Source organism: Vigna unguiculata, chromosome 11, assembly GCF_004118075.2.
Source record: "Vigna unguiculata cultivar IT97K-499-35 chromosome 11, ASM411807v1, whole genome shotgun sequence".
NCBI classification, from domain to species: Eukaryota; Viridiplantae; Streptophyta; class Magnoliopsida; order Fabales; family Fabaceae; genus Vigna; species Vigna unguiculata.
In genome coordinates, this window is record NC_040289.1 from 30,737,941 (window position 1) to 30,760,333 (window position 22,393).

Sequence of the window (22,393 nt, forward strand, 5' to 3'; positions counted from 1 at the left end):
AAAGGAAAGATGAAGACAATTTTGACAAAAGACAATTGTGTAGATACAATTAAAGAAAATCCCTAAACATCACAAAATAAAGGTGGAAAGAGATTAATGATAATGTTATCGCATAAAAAGTAGGATTAAATATATTTTCACTCCCTCAAGTTTCAGTGAAATTTGAAACGAAATTTTATACCAATTTAGTCGTTCATCTTTAAAAATGCGTGAATTTAGTCATTTTAACCAAATTTTGTTAAGTTTATCTAACGTTTCAAGTGCATTTCATCATAATATTTGAATTGTCAGTGGCGGAGCATACAAGGGGCAGGCGGGTGCCACGGCCCCCCCTCCCCAATTTTTTTAATTTTTTTTTCATTATTTTACATTTATTTTTTTAAAATATTTTAAATATTTTAAATTAAATAATATTATATTCAAAATTAATAAAAATTAAATTAATTATTTTTTATTTATTTTATAAAGTACAATAATAAATAATAAAATATAAAATTAAATATATAAGAAAACAAAATTATTAAGATATTTTTTATTTTCTCTCTTAATTATCTTTTGAGTTTTTTATATTTTGTATTCTTCTTTTATGTTTATTTATTTTCTTTTGTTACTAAAAAAAAGTTAGGCATAAACTCAGTATTTCTATCCTCATCTTTTTATATTTTCTCTTCCATTATTAAATAAATAAATAAGGTAATTTTCTCTTGTCTCACTTGATAGTAAACTATTTCTTTAACATTTAGTATTATTTTTTTATCTCATGACCTTTTTGTATATTAATTTTTTATTAATATAGAAGAAGAAACAATATACTATGTGATTTTTCATAGTCAATTTTTAATTGTAACTTGATTATCATAGTTTTTTTTTGTAATTATGTCTCTCAACTTTTGATTAGATTATGATAAATTATTTTTTAGTCTTAAACTTATTTTCTAAATAGGTATATTAATGAAAAATAAAAAAATAAATTTATTTTTTAAAATTGATAGAGAAATTATTAGTGAAGATGAAAACATGATAATATGTTATTTATCGCATAATAATGAAATGAAAGTTTGTGAATATTTTTTGAATCAAATGTATGTTAATAAATCGGAAGATGAATATTTTGCAGATAATATGATTATTTACATCGAAAAAAGTTAACTGAAAAATCTAATTATAATCAATTTCCATGAGTTAAAAAATATGACAAAAACGATAGACATTCCTTTAGATTGTATAATTTCTTTGATAATTATATATGTACTAGATTGTGTATTCATTTTTATTGAATTAGTCACAAAAATATTAAATATATAAATTTTGAGTATATTATTTTGGCTCTCCCAAAAATTTTGGTGAAGATCCGCCATTGTGAATTGTTTATACCGTTTGACACATTTTTACTTCAGTGTTAACTCAAATATTATCATAAAATACGTTTAAAATTTCAAATAAACTTAACAAAAATTGATAAGAAATATTAAATCCACGCATTTATAGAGATGAAGGACTAAATTGGTATAAAGTTTCGAAGAGAGACTAATTCCAAAATTTACTGAGAAACTTGAGGGACCAAAAACATATTTAACCCTAAATTATAAAATCATGAAATCCTATTATTTTACATGTAGTTGCAAGGAGTGAGATCCCATAGCTAATCATAATATAGTAGGATTGGTAGGATCGCCGAATAAAATCGTAAAATTGTATAAATAATCATTTTATTTTCAAATTTTCTCATGCATTATCTGTTCATATTTTTTGGTCAATAAATTCAGTTTAAATTATATCTAAACCTAACTAAAGTTAATGTAATTAAAAATTTACATTGTTATTTGTGTTGTTAGTTACACAATCACCTCTCACCTAATTAAATGAAATATTAATACAATTAAAATTTATTTCTCAATTAAAAATTAATACAACTAAAATCCAAAATCCAACTACAAACCCAATCAAAAAATTAATACAATTATAATCAAGGTAATTAAAATCGAGATCTTGATTATGATTATGAAAGGTTTATATAATCATAAACGGTGAAATAGTAACACGAGTCGTAAATTTTACTTTTTATGAAAATAAAATCAATTATTTTGTCAATATTTGATCAAACTAAATTTACAAAACTAATAACTTTCACCGTTAATATAATATAAAAATCATTAAAATTTAAACAAAAATCTAAAAAAGTTAGCAAATGCCTTTAGTCTCTGAATGTTTTCAAGTAAATAGGAAGAAACAAAAGGAAACGTGATAGAGTTTTTAGTCCTTGAGTGAATGCTAGTAAAGTAAGTAATATTTTACCAATAAAATAATTATTAGATTTTATTAGAAGTTAAAATTAATCCAGTTTTACTCTTTGAGATTTTGAATGACATTTATAAAAATAATTAACATAATAAAATATACAAATACAAAAATAATTAAAATAAAATAACAGAGGAAAAATAAATCATAATAACTTAATACCTTTTTGCATATATTAAAATTTAATAAATTGTATTCATAATTATCAAGGAATTTAATGAGAAAATATATCAAAATAAACAATATGCTATTAGATCAGAAATAACATTAATATACATATCTTTATAAAAGAAATAATAAATAGCAACATTATTATGCTTCTTTATACGATAATTAATAAATAATAAGGTTATAATTAATAAATATTCTAACATTATTATGTATTGTGTATATACACAATTGTGACTGCAAAATTTTAAAATTATTATGATCAACTCAGAGCTCATATATGATCAACTAGTTATTGGCATAACAAATAATAATATTGATAGACATTTTTACTTGTTGTCAAACTTATTCTTAAATAAGAATCCAAGTGAAGGAATAAGGTAGAGATGATGGCAATACTTGTACTCTACCCGTCCCTTAACATCTAGTCCTGATCAAGTCGTGAGTTTACTTAAACTCATGTTGATATATAATTAAAAGTATTTTAATCATATTATTTATATACTTTTATAAATCAGTTAGACTAGTTACATAGTGATTAAAAAATGGATATTGAAGGATGGTGATGATTAAAAATGAAAAGAATGAATTAAAAGAAAACATTGTGTGATCCAAGTTGTATTTTGAAATTGATGAAATGAAATTTGTAGACCAATGAAGTGCCAAACAGCTAAATGATACTGATGCATTGACTTTGAGGACCATAACCCATGTGTTAGTGATTGCATCAGTGATGGGTTTGTTGGTTGTTACCACTCTCAACACTTTGAAGGATCAAATTCATGCCTTTCTCACACTTTAAAACTGTTGGTGGTTATAATCTTGGCATCACTTCACTGTACTGTCCCATCCTGCAACTCATTTTGTCAAATTTGGATCACTTTTTATTATCATTAACACGACAAAGTGCTAAACAACGTGCCGATTTCTTTGAAAATGGAGCCTTCAAAAACCCCTTTAATCACACCAAGAACAACTCACTATATTTTTTTGCATAATTTAAGAGAAAACAACTTCAACCGGAGGACAGTTATCTGTCACAATGTATATATTGCTTTTGACTTCTTGCATTATCTACACCAACTTTCTTATATTTAAGAATTGGTTTTGCTTCATTCGGATACATTTTATATAAAATGAATCTTTATATATATCAAGCTAATAATAATGAACGAGGACTAAACCATCTTAGTAATATCATGTTTTCATCAAAATTTATATGCCTGATTTATTTGGTATGAATATGCTGATTTCCTAATTAAAGCAATCATATAGAATCATATTACTACCTAATTTACGTATTTTCTATACAAGTTTGGGGTGCATAGTCATTTAACCTTTCATACCAAACCTTGGAATCCACTATTAAACAAACTGCAACTTTATATGTTCAACACAAGTTGCTACTTTAGTGGATTCTGACTTGTATATCTAGATGACATTTTAGGCATAAAAATGAATAAATATATAATATATATTGATATTTTAAACATTTTTTACACTATATATTCTTCAGCTATGAATATATATATATATATATATATATATATATATATAATAAGTTTTATAAAAATTATTTTACTAAAAATAATTCAATGTAGAACGGAAAGGGAGAAAGTGTTTTAAAATACTTAAAAATATGATGACTTTGACATGCATGTTTGACCATATTTATTCTTGTATTTGAATTAAAATTTATATTCATTCTTGTTATAAATATTACATAGGTATGAAATTTCATTTCTGGTCCTGTCTAATAAAAGGAATGTCTATTTATTGAATTCATACTTATTTGAATATGTTTAAATTTTTATTTAATAATTTTATCTCAACAGAATATACAAACAAAAGTAAAGAGAATATGATTTATTAAATATATATATTCTCGAAAGTGTCAAACAAAAAAAATTATAATTGCATAAATTAAAATTATATTATCAAATAAACAAAAAATATTTAATAAATTAAAGTGAGAATAAATATGATATATATATATATATATATATATATATATATATATATATATATATATGAGTGTGTTTATAGTTGAATGTACTTGTTTTCTTTTTATGTCATATAAATTGAATTAATTAATTTTTATTTTTCTGGTTTGATCTTAGAATAGACATTCACTCGAATTTAATCTGTTTACATTGTAGTATCATATGAATTTGTAGTATCATATGAAGTAAATAGATCTTTCAATAACAATGTGTGGTTCAAGTAATAGTTGTAGAAAAATAACTTTTTCCCTCTATTCTAGATATCTTCTTGTATGACTTATTTTATGTATAAGCTAACAAATCTATTTGCACACGAAAATATTTGATATTCATTACATCATTTATATTTTCATTTTGTACGAAATTATTCATTTTTATACACTTACTATCAAAGCATATATGCGACGAAAAAAAGACCGCAATGTAATGTATATTATAAAATGTATAATTTATTATAAAATGTATAATTTATTAAAATATTAAAAGAATTAAAATTTTAAAATTAATGAAAGTACTTATCACTTGATTATAAGAAAATGTCAGAAACCATGTCAATATTTTATTACATCTAAATAAATATTTTTATAAAAACTTTTTTAAAATATATTACAACCAAATTAGTTTAATAATATTTTTATAAAATAATAAAAAAATAGAGTAGTTTTAGGAGGGATAGACTAAATACTTTTTAAGGTTAGATAAGCTGTGCACCTTTTTAATTAGAAATAATAATACTAAGATCGATGTTACAGGATGTTAATAATACTCTCGAAGTTAAATTTAATTCTAAAAATAAAATTTTAACATTTTTTGCTAATAAATCAGGAGAACAATTCCTAAATGTTTCATTTAGTTGTGGTTGCTTTTGTAATTCCAGTTATTACAAACAAAACACTATTAATAAACATAGATAGAGAAAAGAAAAATTAAATTCCTTTTAAAATATCAGTTTCTATATTATGTCTTATATTAAACGAAGAGAAAAAAGAATTATTAGGTAATAAGATATATTTAATACAATTATAATTCCATTTATATGGTATTCATAACTTCCTGAAATATCAAACATATCTTTAAATGCACATCATCCATTATTTATAGTTACATCTAGTTAGTTAATTTTCACGTCCAATGTCACAAGAATACTAAGTATTTATCACCATAGGTTTATCGGTGAAAATAAATAATATTAAAAATTGATATAATATAGTAAAATTGCAAATAAACTAATATAAAATAGGCCCCGAAAAATTATAAGTAAATTTATAAAATTGAATAAATAAAATACTAGAAATAAAATACTAGGAGAAGACGCACGCGGCAACCTAACACCGCACGTGGATTGGATAATTATGAAACAAATTTATAATTTTTGGCTCCAAAATCTAGGTGAGGATATTTATGCATATATCACAACCGTATTTTATAATAGCAGAATTAGGGTACTCCATGTGCTATGTCCTGTTATTATTATGGGCCCACACGCAAATAAAGCCCACAACCCAAATGTCCAACCGTTCATTCATTTCTCATGAACCTTCCTCCTTAGATTGCATTCTTTAATATTTTTTTTTCCTTTGTACCAAAAACAAAACAACTACAATAAAAAATTGTTCATGGCAATACGTGGCATTTGCAGAAACATTCTGCGTCTCAACTACGGTGTCATCATTGGTCAATAGCAAAGTCATTCATCGTCCATACATACATCCGTATCCATACATATACATATACATGATACATACAAAATCCAAATCCAAGTTCAAAGTTCTATGTAATCTCACTCTCACATGATCTTAGTAAGTCACTATGGCCTCCTCACCTACCACTCTACAATGAAAGGAGTCAATTCGTTCAGGGTTACCCTTTACAAGGGCACGCCTTGTCCTAATCCAACAACTACAATTACAATTATAAGTACAAATCTCACTGCTGATGACACTCAAAAGCAAAAACAGGGGTGCAATTAATGGTCCAAGCAAAGGCCACAACAACCAAACATCCCAAAAAGGAGGATTAGTGATTTCATAGGTCAATTCGTAAAGCACTGCATTAATTGTCTCAGCCATGCCGAATGCCCATGAAGTAATTAAAGTCATGATGTTGGACCCTTAGTTGCTTCAACCATGAATCTGCCACGCTCAACAGTGAGACCAGTTTTTCTTGGTCCCTACCATAATTCCCTGAGACCCACAAATTCCCTTGCATCTTATACGTGGCCAAACCAAACGCTGCCAGCGAAATTCCTTCACCTTCTTTCCTCTTCTCTTTCCCTCCCACGGTATCATCATCCACATCCATATCTATCACACATCATCACCAAAACTTCCACTTAGTGCATATTCTCATTCCAAAGTTCTATGCTTTTTTCGTTTTTCGGGTAAATTTAATTTTCAAAAGGGGTGTGCTGGTTCAACATAATTATGCAGTGTGAAGCATGAAGAAGAGATGAATGATAACTATACCTTGGAATGAAGATGACAGTGTGTGGTAAGTGAGGAAGCATGTTGAGAGATCTTTAATTGTTCTCCCCATGGGAATATGATATATGGGGTACCTGAAAACAGAATCGATTAACTTAATAAATGCTTAAACTCCATTATAATGCCAAGAATTAAGAATTAAGGATACAACTTAAATTTGTTTAACCATGTTAAGAATGAGAGAGAATATTAATTACCATGCAACTGCCATCCAACTTGCTGGGGAAAGATCTACACTTCTAAGTGACATTAACCCTGGGTATCTCTCTGCTAACCCAGTAATCTGAAAAACATAAAAATTATTTGGTCTGCATCAGAGTGGGGTCCACTGGACGTGATTAAAATCTAGATCAAAATTAATCTTAATCACATGATGTTGCATTAACACATGTACACATAAGGTATCACAGACCAGAATCTTTGTGATCTGTTACATTACATTACAACCATCATGTGTACTTTCTAATTTTGAAGCCTTAACATTGTGGTTGTGAGTTAATTTTGTAAGCATTCACAAAAGGGACAACGTAATTTGATTCTTTAAGGACTTCTTTTGAACCCACAATTTCTGGAAGTCTCGTATTGGTGTGAAGATAAGTTAATCTATTGAAGGACTAAATTATGGTTTTTTTGAACACGGATCAGAAGAATCTAAACAGAGACAAGTGAAAACAACATCCGGCAAAAGGTTTTGGAAGAAGAACATATGCTGCTGAAGAAGCATCACAATAAGAATAATAATATTGAAAGTGCTATGTTATTATTATGAGCGGAGAAAAATGAGTTCTCTGGATTCACATTGATAAGTCAAAAGTCACAGTGAACCTTTTAGGGATGCCCTATCACTAGAGATTTTTAGTGATTACAACACACCTTTCTAAAAGAGAACATTCCCTATTCACTATTTCCTCCTTATGCCTAATCTGTTGGTTCTCATTTCACCAAGAACACCAAAATCAGAATCCAGATATATATGAAATGAAATGAAATGCGTTTCAGCACATCAGATAACAGAAATAAATTACCAGTAAAAAATTTGTAAAAGTCAGAAATGGCCAACAAGAACAAAACAACGGACCTTATCCATTAGAGGAACTCTCCCATATGGTGTTGATCTTTCAAAATACTGAAAGTAAAGGTGTCCCAATCGATCATTCATGTGCCACAAACAATCATGTTCAGATCCTCCTTCCTCTGATGAAGTTCCATCCCACCTCCATAGCTTATCACACTCACTCTCTTCACTGTAGGAATCGCTGTACGAATCCCTTGTCTCACACTCACCTGACTCTGTCTCTTCCCTGAAAAGACAAAACACCCAAATTCAGAACTCATTACACTTAAATCTTGTGTTCTGTAAAAATCAAATTCAGAGCTTCCATGTTAATATTTGTTCCTACAATTAACCACACTTAAGAGTTAAAACTACTTCTGAAGATTGATTATGCAGAAATCAAATTTAAGTTCTTCCCACAACATCTACATCTATTGTTGCCAATTGAGTCACATTCGTTCAGTACCAAATAATCCCATTTGAAAATAAAATATGCTTATTTGGGACATCAATGAAAAAACCCTCGGAAACTTTGATTTCATCGAAAGTATAAAAATTGAACAACACCACAACATGGGTATCTTGATTATCTTCATGTGCACACATGTATGACATACCTGAAAGTGCTGCTGGTGAATATTTGAATTGCGGAAAGGTAAGGAACATAGTACTGAACAAGTGTCTCCTCATTGGACAAGGAAATGGGAACTCCAGCTCCATAAGCACTCCATTCGTCGAACCTATTCCAGAGATCACCCAAAGTGAAGTACTCAACCGCTTCTCTCTCCCACGGGTGCCACAAACGGTTAAGGTTTCGAATCTCGTGCTGTAGGAAAAAACAAAAACTCAGGATCAGAGACAACCCACCATCACAAAAACACAATGAAACCACCAGAAAACAAGATATAGACAACAACAAATGAAAATAACACCTTCGGAAGAAACTGAGACGGAACAACAGGTGTCGTACGGCGGAGGAAGCAGTCAAGGTTAGACTTAGATTGCATTGACCCTTTATCGAAAATCATGGTGTCGGAGAGAAAAGAGACGAAGGAGATTCCGCAGCTCCTCTCACAATGAGAACTAAGACAAGGGGAAAACAGAGTTGGGAATTTTTTATTTTTGAGCTCAATGAGAGAAAAGAAACAGAATTGAAAATCCCAACAGCTAAGAGTCAAAGTCTTGTTTTTTTTTTGGCGTTTGAACACCGAATTTTTGCCCACAAAAATCTCAATCTAGCTGTCTTTTTAATCTGCTTTAACAATTTCCCTGTTGTAACAAGCACTGACTTGGCCAATAGAAACGTTTCCAGTTCAGCACAAAGTTACGTAAACAAACAATCACAACTCTTTCGTGGTTTGATAAACCAAGTCTTGAAGAAAACTCAAGGCAAGGCTTCTTTGTTGGACATTTAAGGAAAGACAACACGCTGACGCTTTAACCTTAAACCAAGAAGGCCAGGAACAGCAACAAACAAAGACACGCTAGATTGAAAGAAACGAAACTGAGGGAATATTTTCTTTTTTTAAGAAAAAAAAAAGTCTGAAGATAAACCCGTGTTTGTGTTGTCTGAGAAGAAGTGAAAAGGAGGAGGAAAGAAAAGTGAACAGAAAGAATGAGTCAGAGGGTATGGGAAGGGGATGGAGGAAGTTAGAAAAAAAAACAGAGAGAAAATGGTTTGGTTCAGAAATATCCAAAGAAGCAGAAGCGAAGAAGAAGGGACTTGGTTTGGTTTCTAGAAAGTGCGAATTTATGATGAAATGTGAAGAACGGGAAATGTAGAATAGCTATATAGGAGCATTTTCCTTTACCGCGTCACACACAAACACCAAATCTGTAACATTACTCAAATTCATGTTTCTCTCTCTCCTTGGTCTCAGATTATATACTCAGCTTTTTATTTCTCATTTCCTAGGTAATCATGTTTTGTCAAGAATTAGTCTACTAATTATCTTTAATTCCAAAGTTGAATGCACAATTAATTTTTACCGTGATTTTTTAGATTTATTCGGAATTACTTATTTTAAAGAAAAAGCCATGCAATTTTAAAGATTATTTTTTTATCATAGGAAAGGACTTTAATTAATTATTTTCATAAAAAAGTTGCAATTAATATATAGCCGTATGTTTTGTTAGAAAAAGAAAATATTTGTGGCATAAAAACGAGAAAATGGCATGTCTGACTCAATTAATTTGAGTTTAAAAAAATAGAAGTATGACCACGCATAATAAAAAATTCTGAGTGCGGGAACAAACAAAAGAAAAGTGTCAAAATTGACCAGTGCTTGATAAATAAAAGTTAAGAGATTTGGTATGCACAACTAGACAAAATATCTTAAAATCTAGCAAGTTTAATGTCACTTTCTTTCTCTCAATTCTGGTTTATAATCAAAACTAGTTGGTTTTCTGGTTTAAGGGGGTTTTAGAAAAATATAATTGACTGTCTTTCTAATAAACTTATGCTATTTGAAGGTTTATATCATAATTTTGGCCATTAAAAGCATCAAAATAAATTTAAAACTATTATGAAAAACTTTACTAAAACTTTTATTTTAATAGATTATGTTTTTTATGAAAATAAAAATAACTTATAAAAATCCAATAAAATAGAAATTCTTAGTGTGTTCATATACACCAAGTAATATTAGAGATTCAACCAGTGTGTTTGGCTTGGCGTCAATCTAACGCATAATTCGTTTCAAATAAAATATTCACGTCAAATTAATTAAAAGATCCACGTCAATGATAAGCAAATTTTGCTTTTCCGTCGATGAATCGATTCAGTCTTTTTGAACGCATTTCCAAACATACACAACATCAATTAGAGATAGGTCGAATTTAAAATATATAAGCGAGTTCATCAAGATATTCGAGAAGACAAAGAGATTGTTAATTACTTTTTACTTTTTCAAGATATTTGAGAAGAACCAAGAAACACATATTATCAGTCAAAAAACATCTTGTAAGTGGACAACCCCGACCAATTTGAATTACACCATCTTTGCAGTTCTAGTTTACTATTAGACCATAGTAGAATACCTTGCCCTAAATGTTTCTTCAAATATTTAATAACCCTTAAGGCTACATCTCAATGCTCTTTATGAGGTTTATGCATAAATTAAGATAAGATGTGTACATAATAAGCAAGATCAAGTATAGTTACAAACAAATAGATTAGTCGCCCAATCATTCTTTGAAAGGATTCTGAACCTTTAAGAGGTGTACCAGAAGTTAAAGCTAACTAATGTTGTTATTTCGTTGAAAAATCCATAGGCTTGGAACCTTCATTCCAATTAAAGTTTAGTTGATCATTACCATTAAGTTTCATGCATTATGCATATGCATTCATATTTCATTTAGGTATGTGTCCTTCCACTTTAAGTTTAGTCCTTCATTCCATTTTAGATTTTGCACATCATCATTTCTGTAAAATCCTTCATTCCATTTTAGATTATGCATATCATCATTTCTCTAGAAGTAACACATGCATTTGCATCCTATGCATTTAGGGTCATTTAAATAGTTAGAGATTAATTTTACTTTTACTAAAATTTATTTTTCCCCATTTCATGCTTTATTTTATATTTAGTGAGATTAAATTGTGCAAGCTAGGCCTAATACGCATTGTTTCCTTAGATTCGATACTCTGGGTTTCCCTATACTTCATTAGGGGGATTTTGGTTTTGTTTGCTAAATTCTAAGCAACGACAAATAGAATTTAACACCTAATAAACATGTGTCTTCAATACTTTTCAAGACATATTTTCGTTGAAAAAGATAAACTCCCCCAAGATTATGGACTATCTCTAATCCTAAAATAAATTTTAAAACTCCTAAGTCCTTGATATAAAGCAAGAACCTAAGTAAGCTTTAAAAATTGTCATGATTGAAATATTGTTGCCTACAATAACTAAGTCATTCACATAGGTTAGCACATAGAGATGTATTTATCCTTTGTGCAATATAAACAATGAGTGATCTAAATAGGATTGGGTAAAGCCATAGCGCTTCCAGGCAGTAGCTGACTTAGCAAACCAACAACGAGGAGATTGTTTCAAGTTGTAAAAAGAATTTTTCAACTTGCAAACTAAATTTGGGTCAGTGTTTTTAAAATCTAGGGAACTTTCATGTACATCTCCTCAACCAAATTAACATGGAGAATGTGTTATGTACATCCATTTGGTGAACGTGTCATTTTTTAATTGTCGTCACTGTCAAGAATGTACACATGGTCACCATTTTTGCCACTGGGGCAAATGTTTCATCATAGTTTATTCCCTATCTTTGATGATGCTTGAATATAACAAGTCTCGCTTTTAAACACTTGATGATCCCATCTCAATGATGTTTTATTTGTATACTCATTTACTTCCAAGAGCTTTCTTTCTCGATGATAGTTTTTGCAAAACCCATATGTCTTATTCTCTTTTAAGGCTCATATCGCATCGACCATTGCAATACTCCAACCAGAATCCTTTATGTCTTCCTTAAAATTCTTAGGTTCTTTCCACATAATCACAAATTTTCAATGTCTATCAAAAAATCATTCACCATTTACAAAGTAATAGAATAAAGAGTACTCGAGACATGTTGTTGGGCATATGAACTCTTCAAGGACTTTACTTTTGTAATGACATGACTAACAAAAATCTCATACATTGTCGATGGAATTTTATTTTTCATCCCACTTCCCATTTTTGTCACCATATTTTCTTCTTGCACCACCATAACATCATCAGTCTCATCAACTCCATGTGGAGACACTACCTCACCACCCATACCACTCGTATTTACTCCCTCACTAGCTGCCACAATAGTTTCATGGCACTCTCCACACAAACTCCTTTGAAGTTGGGATTGCTCTTCCCCTTGCAAGGCCATAGATACAACCCCATTATGTCATAATTATCTCATCCAATAATATGGGTGCTATATTTAAAATCATAATTAATTTGAGGAGTATAAAGAGTGTTGTCTTATGACTTGACAAAAGCAATTCAAGTTCTTAAAATTTCACATCTCTGGAGACAAAGTATTCATGAAATTCCAAATCATAAAATTTCTATAAGGATACCCTATAAATATAAACTTTTGACTTCTACTTGCAAAGTTATCTTGATCATGACGTTGATGATGTGCACATCATAAGCAACCAAAGAGTTTCATGTTATCAAAATTAGGTGGTATACCAAATAATTTTTCATAAGGTGTCAAATAATTAAGCACACTAAAGTAGTGCGCGATTAATTAAATAGCATGTGTTTTACACACATTAATCCCAAAACTACATTGATAAATGACCCTGGAATGATTCTAAGAGCACATGCCACATTCATAATTTATTGATGTTTTCTTTCCATTCTCCTATTTTGTTGTGGTGTACCCATACAAGATGTCTCAAACACAATCTCATTCTTTAAAGAAAAATTACACAAACATTTAAACCTAGTGTTGTTGTCAACTTTCTTTATTTTCATATCAAATTGTCTATCAACAAGGGTAACAAAATTCATAAACACGAGCATAACTTCACATTTATTGCATAACAAATAAACTCAAATTATGCGTGAATAAGCATCAACAATTGTTAAGTAATATCGCATCCCACAAGATGAAGGAGTACAATAATATCCTTATAAATCCTAATGAACTAATTCAAACAAACTACTTGTGGTGTGTTCATTTAGTGAAAAACAATTCCTTTATTGTTTAGCATAAGGACAAATGTCACATATTTTGTTATTTTTGCTTCTACTAAACTGACTCATATGGGGGATGAATTTTAATACATTGTCTGACGGGTGACCCAAACATTTATGTCATAGATCAATTGTCAAACCCTATTTAAACATTAATATATGTACCTTCGGAATACCCCAAAAAAAAACAAAGTTCATGGTTCGTTCACCAGCTTCAATCTTCTAATATACATTACACACAATGCATGATTAAATTGAACTATGCAATTGGAGATATCAATTAATTATGATACAGAGATTAAGTTGCAATTTAATTGACGCACAAAAAAGGACATTATCAAGTTGCAAACCACCATCCAAAATCACAATGTCGTCCTTCGTAGTTGTGGCATCTATTCCATTTGTCAATCCTACAAGTATGTTTGCAATTTTCACATTTATCTTACAAGATAAATTTCTTGTCACATGATGTGAGGCTCCTATGCCAATACTCCAAGGAATGTCATTCTTACCATGAAGGTTATCCTTGATTTTGGAATGTTAGCCTTGAAGTTTCTACCATTGTTGAAGTGATGTTGAATATTCATGTTGGCTCACCTAGATTTGATAGAACATGAGACTAACCATTGTTGTTTTGCGCCATAATCTTACAATTTTGGAAAAAAAATTATCACTAGGATTTTTCTAGGGTGTTGATACCATGATAAGTTTTAAAGTAAAAAAACTTATACAACTTTATTTATGAAACCATCAATATAAATATATATTAAAGAACTTTGTTTCCCTGAAATAAAACAATATTACAGTAACTAAAAATGTCGATCAAATAATATTTATAAATATAAACATAATTATAACCTTAAATAAGATAAAAATATATCTAGTAATTGATAATAAAATAAAATAAACAATCATATTAATAATATCTCAATATTAACCTTACTCTGTCCTTAAATTATTTATGTGGTTGTCACTTGAATTGAAGGTTGCATTTATGACCCCAATGAATGGGTGCTCCCTTTGCACTTTACTAATTGATCCAGAGCAGGGTAAAGGAGATAAAGCATTCCTTTTGTACTTTTATTAAATTAATTATCAGTTTATGTTTGAGAATAAAATTTAATTAAATTATTATTAAGTGTCGGCTAATTTTTGTTGGTATTAAAAATGATATTTAATAAGTTAAAACATTTTTTCAATAAATTATAATTTTGTTTAGGAAAAGAAGAATAATTAGTTATCTTTATTATCTTATAATCAATTTTGATTCTATTTTCTTCTTTTATCTTTATGTGATTTCAATTTTCATAATTTTTCTTCCTTTATCTCTATGTGACTTCAATTTTGATTCTATTTTCTTCTTTTATCTCTATGTAACTTCAATTTTGATTTTATTTTTTTCTTTTATCTCTATGTGACTTTATTTTTTGTTATTTTATTCTTTTATCTTTATGTGACTTAATTTTAATTTTATTTTCTTCATTTTTATATCTATGTGATTTCTCTCATTTACTGATTTCAGTTATTTCTCTCATTTCTTTCTTCTATTCTAGAGTTTTTCTTTTGAGAGGTTTTGAAATATTTCATTCTTTGAATCTCATATTGCTAGTATGTATCAATCTTTTTATTCTCATTTCTAGGTAGTATGTTTTTCTTTCTATTTGTGTTGATGTTGTTTATATTCTATTTATTAAATTTGTATTAAAATTAGAAATGTGTTTCTTTTGCCTAGTTTTGTTTATGGATTAGGGTTTGGGGTTCTAGTTCAAAAGAATAAATAATATTTTTAATTATTTTTATTAATGATTAATCTTAAAATAAACTTTGCAGGTTTATGAAAAAATTGAAGCTTTACATTATGCAAAAAGAGCTATAAATAAATTTATAAAAAAATAAAAAAATTAGAAGATACAAGGTGGTGATCTTTGAATGAACAAGATAATAACAATATAGATATAAAAAAAACAACAATAAAGGAAGAACAGTAATTAGTGTAACGTCCCATTTAATCATTAAGCAAAATTAAAAGAAACGCCACACAAAATAGTAATGTAGCGTAGTCTTGGTGTCCTTAACACAATCCCTACAAACTGGGCACACCACGATGCCAACGGGAACCAGATAAAAGTCTAACAAAAGAGGGTAGAGTAGTAAATCATAAAACAATACATGGGCCATAGCCCTAAAGAAACCATGAAGAAAATAAAATCCAGCCCAGATGGCTAAGCAGCGGAATCGCCATTTCCTTGTTGACCATGAGAACCTCGCCCATCTGCTCCCATCAATCAAATTGATGATCATCGCAAGAAAGAAGAGCCACATACAAGACAACCATACAACAAACAGGGTAAGCTAGAGCCAACAACATTTTCATCATACAGTCAAATATATTTTCACCATTCAATATTCATACAACAACCAAACATGTTATGACTTTCAATCAATACACTACGACTCGACTCATCCGGATATGTATAACCTGGTCGGATTCAGCGGATGCTTGCACTTGTGGTGGATACCTCTACTCACCCCCGAGCTATGTGTTACAAGTGTTACGATGGATTAATTTTCCCTCACCACAAGGTTAGCCCTTAATGAATTTCGGGCCTCCTGCTACTCTCACCACAGGAGTCAGTCCGCTCTAGGTGAGACTAACTAACTCCTTAGAGTGCCAGGATGCAACCTTACCTTGAATCTTACCTAGTCATACAGATGGGGTACCACCATGAACACCCACTAACAGGGGCCATGGAATTACGTCCCGACCACTAAAGGGCGGCCCTGAAAGTCTCACCTAGAGACCCCAAGGAATTATGCACTAACACAGACAAAACATGGTCACACAGTCAAATAGTATTTGTCATAAAAGGATATATTCATTATGTCAACCTTTAAAACCAATACCTTTCATGTTTCCAATTCCAATTCATTCCAACTCATCATAAACCATCCATGCACATAGGATTCAACTCATCTTGTTATCATGCCTCTTTAATATTAACCACCTCATTTAGTTCACATGCCCAGTTCATACCAAACCTATCATCTACAATTCATGAACCATGCCAAGCATACATAATACTCCATTATATACATGTTTCTCATCATAACATTCATTCCCAAACCAATACCAATCATCCAAGAACAAACAAGCGTCCAAACAGCGCACTGCCTCGCCCAACCCCTCGCTCAGGCTGAAGGGTTTCGCTCAGGCGAGCCCCCTTCGCCTAGGCGAGGGCTCAAAAAAAGGGCAGGAGCACACGCGGGATCTCTCTTAGGCGAGACCCCTCTCGCCTAGGCGAGGTACTCGCTCGCTCAAAAATGGTTCTAGGCGAGTCCCTGTTCATCTCGCCTAGGCGAGACTGGCTCGCTTGAGCGAGAGTAACAGGTCTCGCCACTGTTCTCCTGCAACAGTCGTACCCACCAATCCAAAACAACATACCAAACGCATTTCAAGCACTCAGAACCTCAAATCAGTCAAAGACCCTCAGTACAACAGTAAAATAGCAGTAAAAATGAAGTACACGAGTGGGTTCTAGCTTCCCTTACCTGGAAACAGGGTCAACAGAAGCCTTGACGACACGACAACGAGTACTGCAGCTCTAGGAGTGAACTAACGAGCTAAAAACAGAAGGTAAACGGAACAAGGGCGGATTATTACTAAACCCTAACAGTGGAGAAAGCGGAGGGAGATCGATGGCAGCCATAAAATTTGGGAAATGACACTTACGTGGAGTAGGAACAGCTTGAGCGAACTTGAAACAGTGAGGAGGCAAACCCTAGCAGAAGTGTGGTTGCAGCTCTTAGGATTAGGAACAGTTTCTGAAATGAGGGAAATGTTAGGTTTAGGGTAGGTTTCGGGGTTTTATTTGTTGGGACAACCCCTTTACTTTAGGGCAGAAAAGAAATAAAAGATTTTTAATGGGTCTTACAATTAGTGATCAAGATAAGTTTGATTCTCAAACTCATAATAATAATAATTAAAAATATATAAAAAATAGATTTACCTTATTATTTATTAAAAAAATAAAAATAAAATTAATTTCGATAATTCAATTACATAAAAAATAATTTAAAAAATAAATTTAAATAAAAACCTAATTCTTAAGTTTATTTTAAATCTCCTGGATTGATGTTGACCAATAAATAAAATCAGAAGCACTTTCGTCGATCCTTATTTCATCTTCAACAATAAATAAGTAAATACGAAAAACAAAATACTACTGTAATATTGAAAAAAAAAAACACCACACCACATACTTGAATTGAAATAATCACCGTAGTCATTATTAAGTCACATCCTCTATCGCATATTCATTTTTTCACTCACAACACTAAAAAAACTCAATTCATTATTTTTATTTTTCGCCGTTCTTTAATTAATTTATTTATATAAAACACAAACTATTTTTTTTTAAATTTAATAAAAGTGAGTTATCTATTAGTTTTTTTTATTTTTATACATGCTTATATATTATTATATCTTATTTTTCTGCTATTATAATTATTTTTTCTCTATATTAGTAATATACCCGAGAGAAATTATATTATACTGAAATCAGATAAAAAGTAATATTTTATGACAAATCGATATAAAAGAAAAAATAATGTGAACACAGAAAATACACGTTGCTACCTCTCTTGACGACACCTAATGTATATGGGCCCCACAATTAATGTGCAGGTACTTCTCTTGCCACAGGGCAACCACGTGATTCTGCCACTCGCAATCCATTACACTCTTCGATTTCCGTGCCTCTTAATTTTCTAAAATAAAAAATTATAAATTTAAGTTTTACAGTATGTTAATTAATAACATATTTTTATTATCTTTAACTTATTCTTCTTCACTATAATAAAAGCGTAGATGCAATATTATCTCAACATTGAGTTAAAAGTGCGTAAGTATATTACCATAATTTTACCAAATTCCACGTAAATCCAAAGATATACTTATCACATTCTTTGAGGAATTGAAGGTGGAAAAGAGATATAGAAGATAAAACAATAGTATATGTGCTTAACTGAAAAAGAAATAAATAAAAGACAACAAAATAGAATCAAAATAAGAAAAAAATAAGGAGTGCGTATTTAATTTTTTTCCTTTGCTAAAAATTTAACTATTGGCATATATATATATATATATATATATATATATATATATATATATATATATATATATATATATATATATATATAAACTTCAGTCACTAAAACATGTTAATCTATATTGTTCGAGAAAAAAAAACTTTTAATATTTTTATTTAACCATTATATTTTAAGTATAAAATACTTTCCTAAAAAATATATCACTTTAGTTAAAGAAACATGATTCAATATAACTATTCTTATTATTTCAAAAAAGCCAAAAAAACGAGGATATGTTGTTCTTACTTAAGCGATTCAGTTCTCGTCTAATGAGAATAGTAGAAACTCATCTTGTTCTCTATTTTGAGTTTTCGTTTAAGTGTAAGCAATCTCCCTTAAGCAAAAATGTCTAACTTAAGCGAGAACTCGCAGATTTTCACTTGTTCTCTATTCGTGTGTTCTTGCTCAGGCGAAAGTTTCTGCCTTGAGTGAGAGGATTCATATCGCTTAAGCGATGACTCTTTAACTTAAGCGAGAATGCTACAAAATAGTTTTAACTTTTGTTTGAATCTATGATTGATTGAGTAACTTTTTAAAAGCATGAAGTACAAGGCTATGTATGTAATATGTGATATTTTAAGACTGTACTTGAAGTGTTTAGCATGGGATGATAATATGTGGAATGTTGATAATGAAAGAGTTTCTATATAAATTCTTGGTGATTGTGTGGTTAGTGTATGGCTTGATATAAGAGATGTCTAAATAAGGAAGGTAATTTGAATTCTAATAATCATTCACACTCATATAGAATAGAGTGGAGTGGTTATATGGTGAGAGTAGCAAGAGATCCTAGTCTTGGGAATTATTTTAGTCTGAGACACATTGGGATTAACTTTGTGATTGATTGAGTGATAATCCCTTGTGGTTAGACTCTTTAGAGTTTAGAAATCAACACAGGTACATTCTTCTTTAGAATCCTATCAAGTGGATAATCCAGATAATCACCAGTGTAGTAAGGGCTTTTGGCCCTGGTTGTTTTTTATATTCTGCCCCGATTTTAAAACCGAGGCATATTGGGATGAGGCCAAAATGGTTGATTTTTGGCCTCGGTTGTCAACCGAAGCCATAGAGGCGTTTTTCTGCTCCAGTCACGCCTGAACCGAAGCTATAAATCTGCTTTCCAGATCTGCTTCCCGGCATTCCAGATCTGCTTCCCGACATTCCAGATCTACTTCCCAGCGTTCCAGATCTACTAGATGCGTGTTTTAGTTGGTTGCGTGAACGTTGTTTATGCATATATGTGTTGATGATGTAGTTGCAGGAGGTAGACTCTCTGGAGAGGCTTCGTGTGAACGTGGAAGAGTGCTTCGTCAAAGGTGTTCGACTCCAGGCGTGGTGGTGGGTTGCGTTTCGTTCGACTCCAGGCGCTGCAGTGGAGGTTTCGTTCTTCTCCTTCGAGGCATGGTGGACCTGCTGCATTTTTCGTGGATGAGGTGTTGCAATGGCTTCGTGAATGGTGGCTAGTCTGATGGAGGTGCAGGTGGCTTGGAGAGAAATGGAGCGGTAGAGAGAAATGGATGAGGAGATGGAGGCAACAAAAACCCACGGACGGCGATGACAGCTGGTCGGCAACAGCGTCGGAACTGGTGGTGGCAGAGGGCGATCGGCGTTCATGCAGAGAGAATTGGGGAAGAAGATGAATAATGATAGAGGTTCGCAAATTGGAGATTTTAACAGGCTTTATGGCCTCGATTATTCAAAGAACCGAGGCCTAAAGTGGCTCAATGGTCTCAGTGAAAGGGGACTCGAAGCCAAAGGAGGCGGCGCTGATGAAATTATTAAATTAGGGTTTCTGGGTAGGGTTATAGGCTTCGGTTCTATTTCAACCGAGGCCTAAAATAGCTCAATATTGCCTCGGTCCAAAAGCACCTGAGGCCAAATGTGTTCTCGCTGGTGGTAATTTTAAAATTTTCATTTCTGGGCTGCCTAATAGGCTTCGGTTCTTAATGGACCAAGGCCTAGAACTGCTTACGGCATCGGTTGTTTGTAGAACCGAAGCAATATAGATTGATGAAATTACAAAATTGCCACTGCCTCCTTATAGGCTTCGGTTCCGCCATAACCGAAGCCTATAAGGCGAGGTAAAATATCAAATCTGCACTAGTGAATCAAGTCAAGGGTCAATTAGATGTATAAATAAATACAATTTTGTGAGTTATTCTTTTATTGTTGTGTCTTTTGTGTGATATGTATATATATATATATATATATATATATATATATATATATATATATATATATATATATTCATGAATATTTCAATATCCTAGCTTTCCCTTTTATTTGTGTTATCTGTTTGTTTGATTTTTCGTTTTGCAGTGATCCCCGTTATTGATGGGAGTAGATGTTGAGGCACTTGTTGATCTGGATCCAGTGGAGGAAGATGCTGGTATTTAGCTTAGCTGTTTAGCTAGTTCTCTTCTTCTTTTTTTGGAGCACCCTTTTTATAGGAATTTATTATGTCTTGTTTTAATTTTCTATTTTGAGTAGTATTTTAAACTTCCTCATGATTGTATTTGTGATTCTGTTATATTCTCTGTTATGCTGCTGAAATATATCAAATTATGTAATATTTTACTTAATAGTATTTTTCTATTAAATGGGATATCAAAAAATAATATAATTTTTTAAAATCTTATAATAAATTTATTCAAAATCGTGTCTTTCGTTATTAAATTTATTTAATCTTGTATTTAAGATGTCCGATTCTCTACATACAATAATGTTAAAAATATCAACTTTGAGTTAGTTTAAGAAAAAGATTTTGTAAAGTTAAATTAATTATTTTTAATAGATTTGATATACAAAGGGATTGAAACGTATGTAATACTAAATTCTAGAGCTGACATAATAGTTATATATATATATATATATATATATATATATATATATATATATATATATATATATATATATTATAATATACATTAATGAATGTAATTGTATTAGAAAAAAATTTACAGTGGCACAGGTAAAGATGTGAAAAGGCAGTTTTTTTTTTACAGAATAGTGACTACACAGAATAGTAAGATTATATGATTCCACCCATGAGTTCGACCATTTTAGTCAGAGTGGCCAAATACAAATTTAATATTCTATCACTTTAAAATACCTGAAAGTAGGATAATTTAGAACGATTAGAGAAGGAGTAGTCTATGTTTTCTCTATTGAGTATTCTTCTTCTCTGATATTTTATAAATTACTACTTTGATAACACTTCCACTGTTAAGTTCTTTTCAAAAAGATAATATCACAGAGACTATCTTTTCTTCACACATCAATGCAGTTCATTTATTTTTCCTTGCCTCGATTATTAACATCATAACAGTATATATACAAGTAAATATAAAATCTTACTTTACAAATTAATTTTATATAGGATAAATTAAATTTAAATTCACCTTTTTAATAATACTTCTTCTAAATATACACAACTTGTACTTATTTAGTGTAAACTTCTAATTATTTATAGTAGGGTGACATTTTGGATGAGATATAAAAATTAGAAAACCTAGTAAGTTCATCCACGGTCTATAATGG

At 30.6% G+C, this 22,393-nt stretch overlaps 1 protein-coding gene across 1 annotated transcript; it reads right to left on the reverse strand.

The window, feature by feature from the left end:
* Positions 1 to 6,101: 6,101 nt before the first annotated feature.
* On the reverse strand, positions 6,102 to 9,840 carry LOC114169884. The gene is made up of 6 exons (XM_028055264.1): positions 8,939 to 9,840; positions 8,624 to 8,832; positions 8,031 to 8,253; positions 7,150 to 7,235; positions 6,935 to 7,026; positions 6,102 to 6,772 (listed from the first exon to the last, which is right to left on the reverse strand). Exons 1-6 carry the CDS (start codon positions 9,032 to 9,034, stop codon positions 6,531 to 6,533), a joined length of 948 nt encoding a protein of 315 aa, XP_027911065.1. The 5' UTR covers positions 9,035 to 9,840; the 3' UTR covers positions 6,102 to 6,530.
* Between the last annotated feature and the right edge of the window lie 12,553 nt (positions 9,841 to 22,393).

Bases quoted from the DNA above. Each gene is read 5' to 3' on its own strand.
- LOC114169884 (XM_028055264.1), bottom strand. From the start codon at position 9,034: ATGATTTTCGATAAAGGGTCAATGCAATCTAAGTCTAACCTTGACTGC. The intron at 8,833-8,938 runs GTGTTATTTTCA...TTTTTCCTACAG, and splicing joins CGTCTCAGTTTCTTCCGAAG to CACGAGATTCGAAACCTTAA. The intron at 7,236-8,030 runs GTCCGTTGTTTT...TATGTTTTTCAG, and splicing joins GAGTTCCTCTAATGGATAAG to ATTACTGGGTTAGCAGAGAG.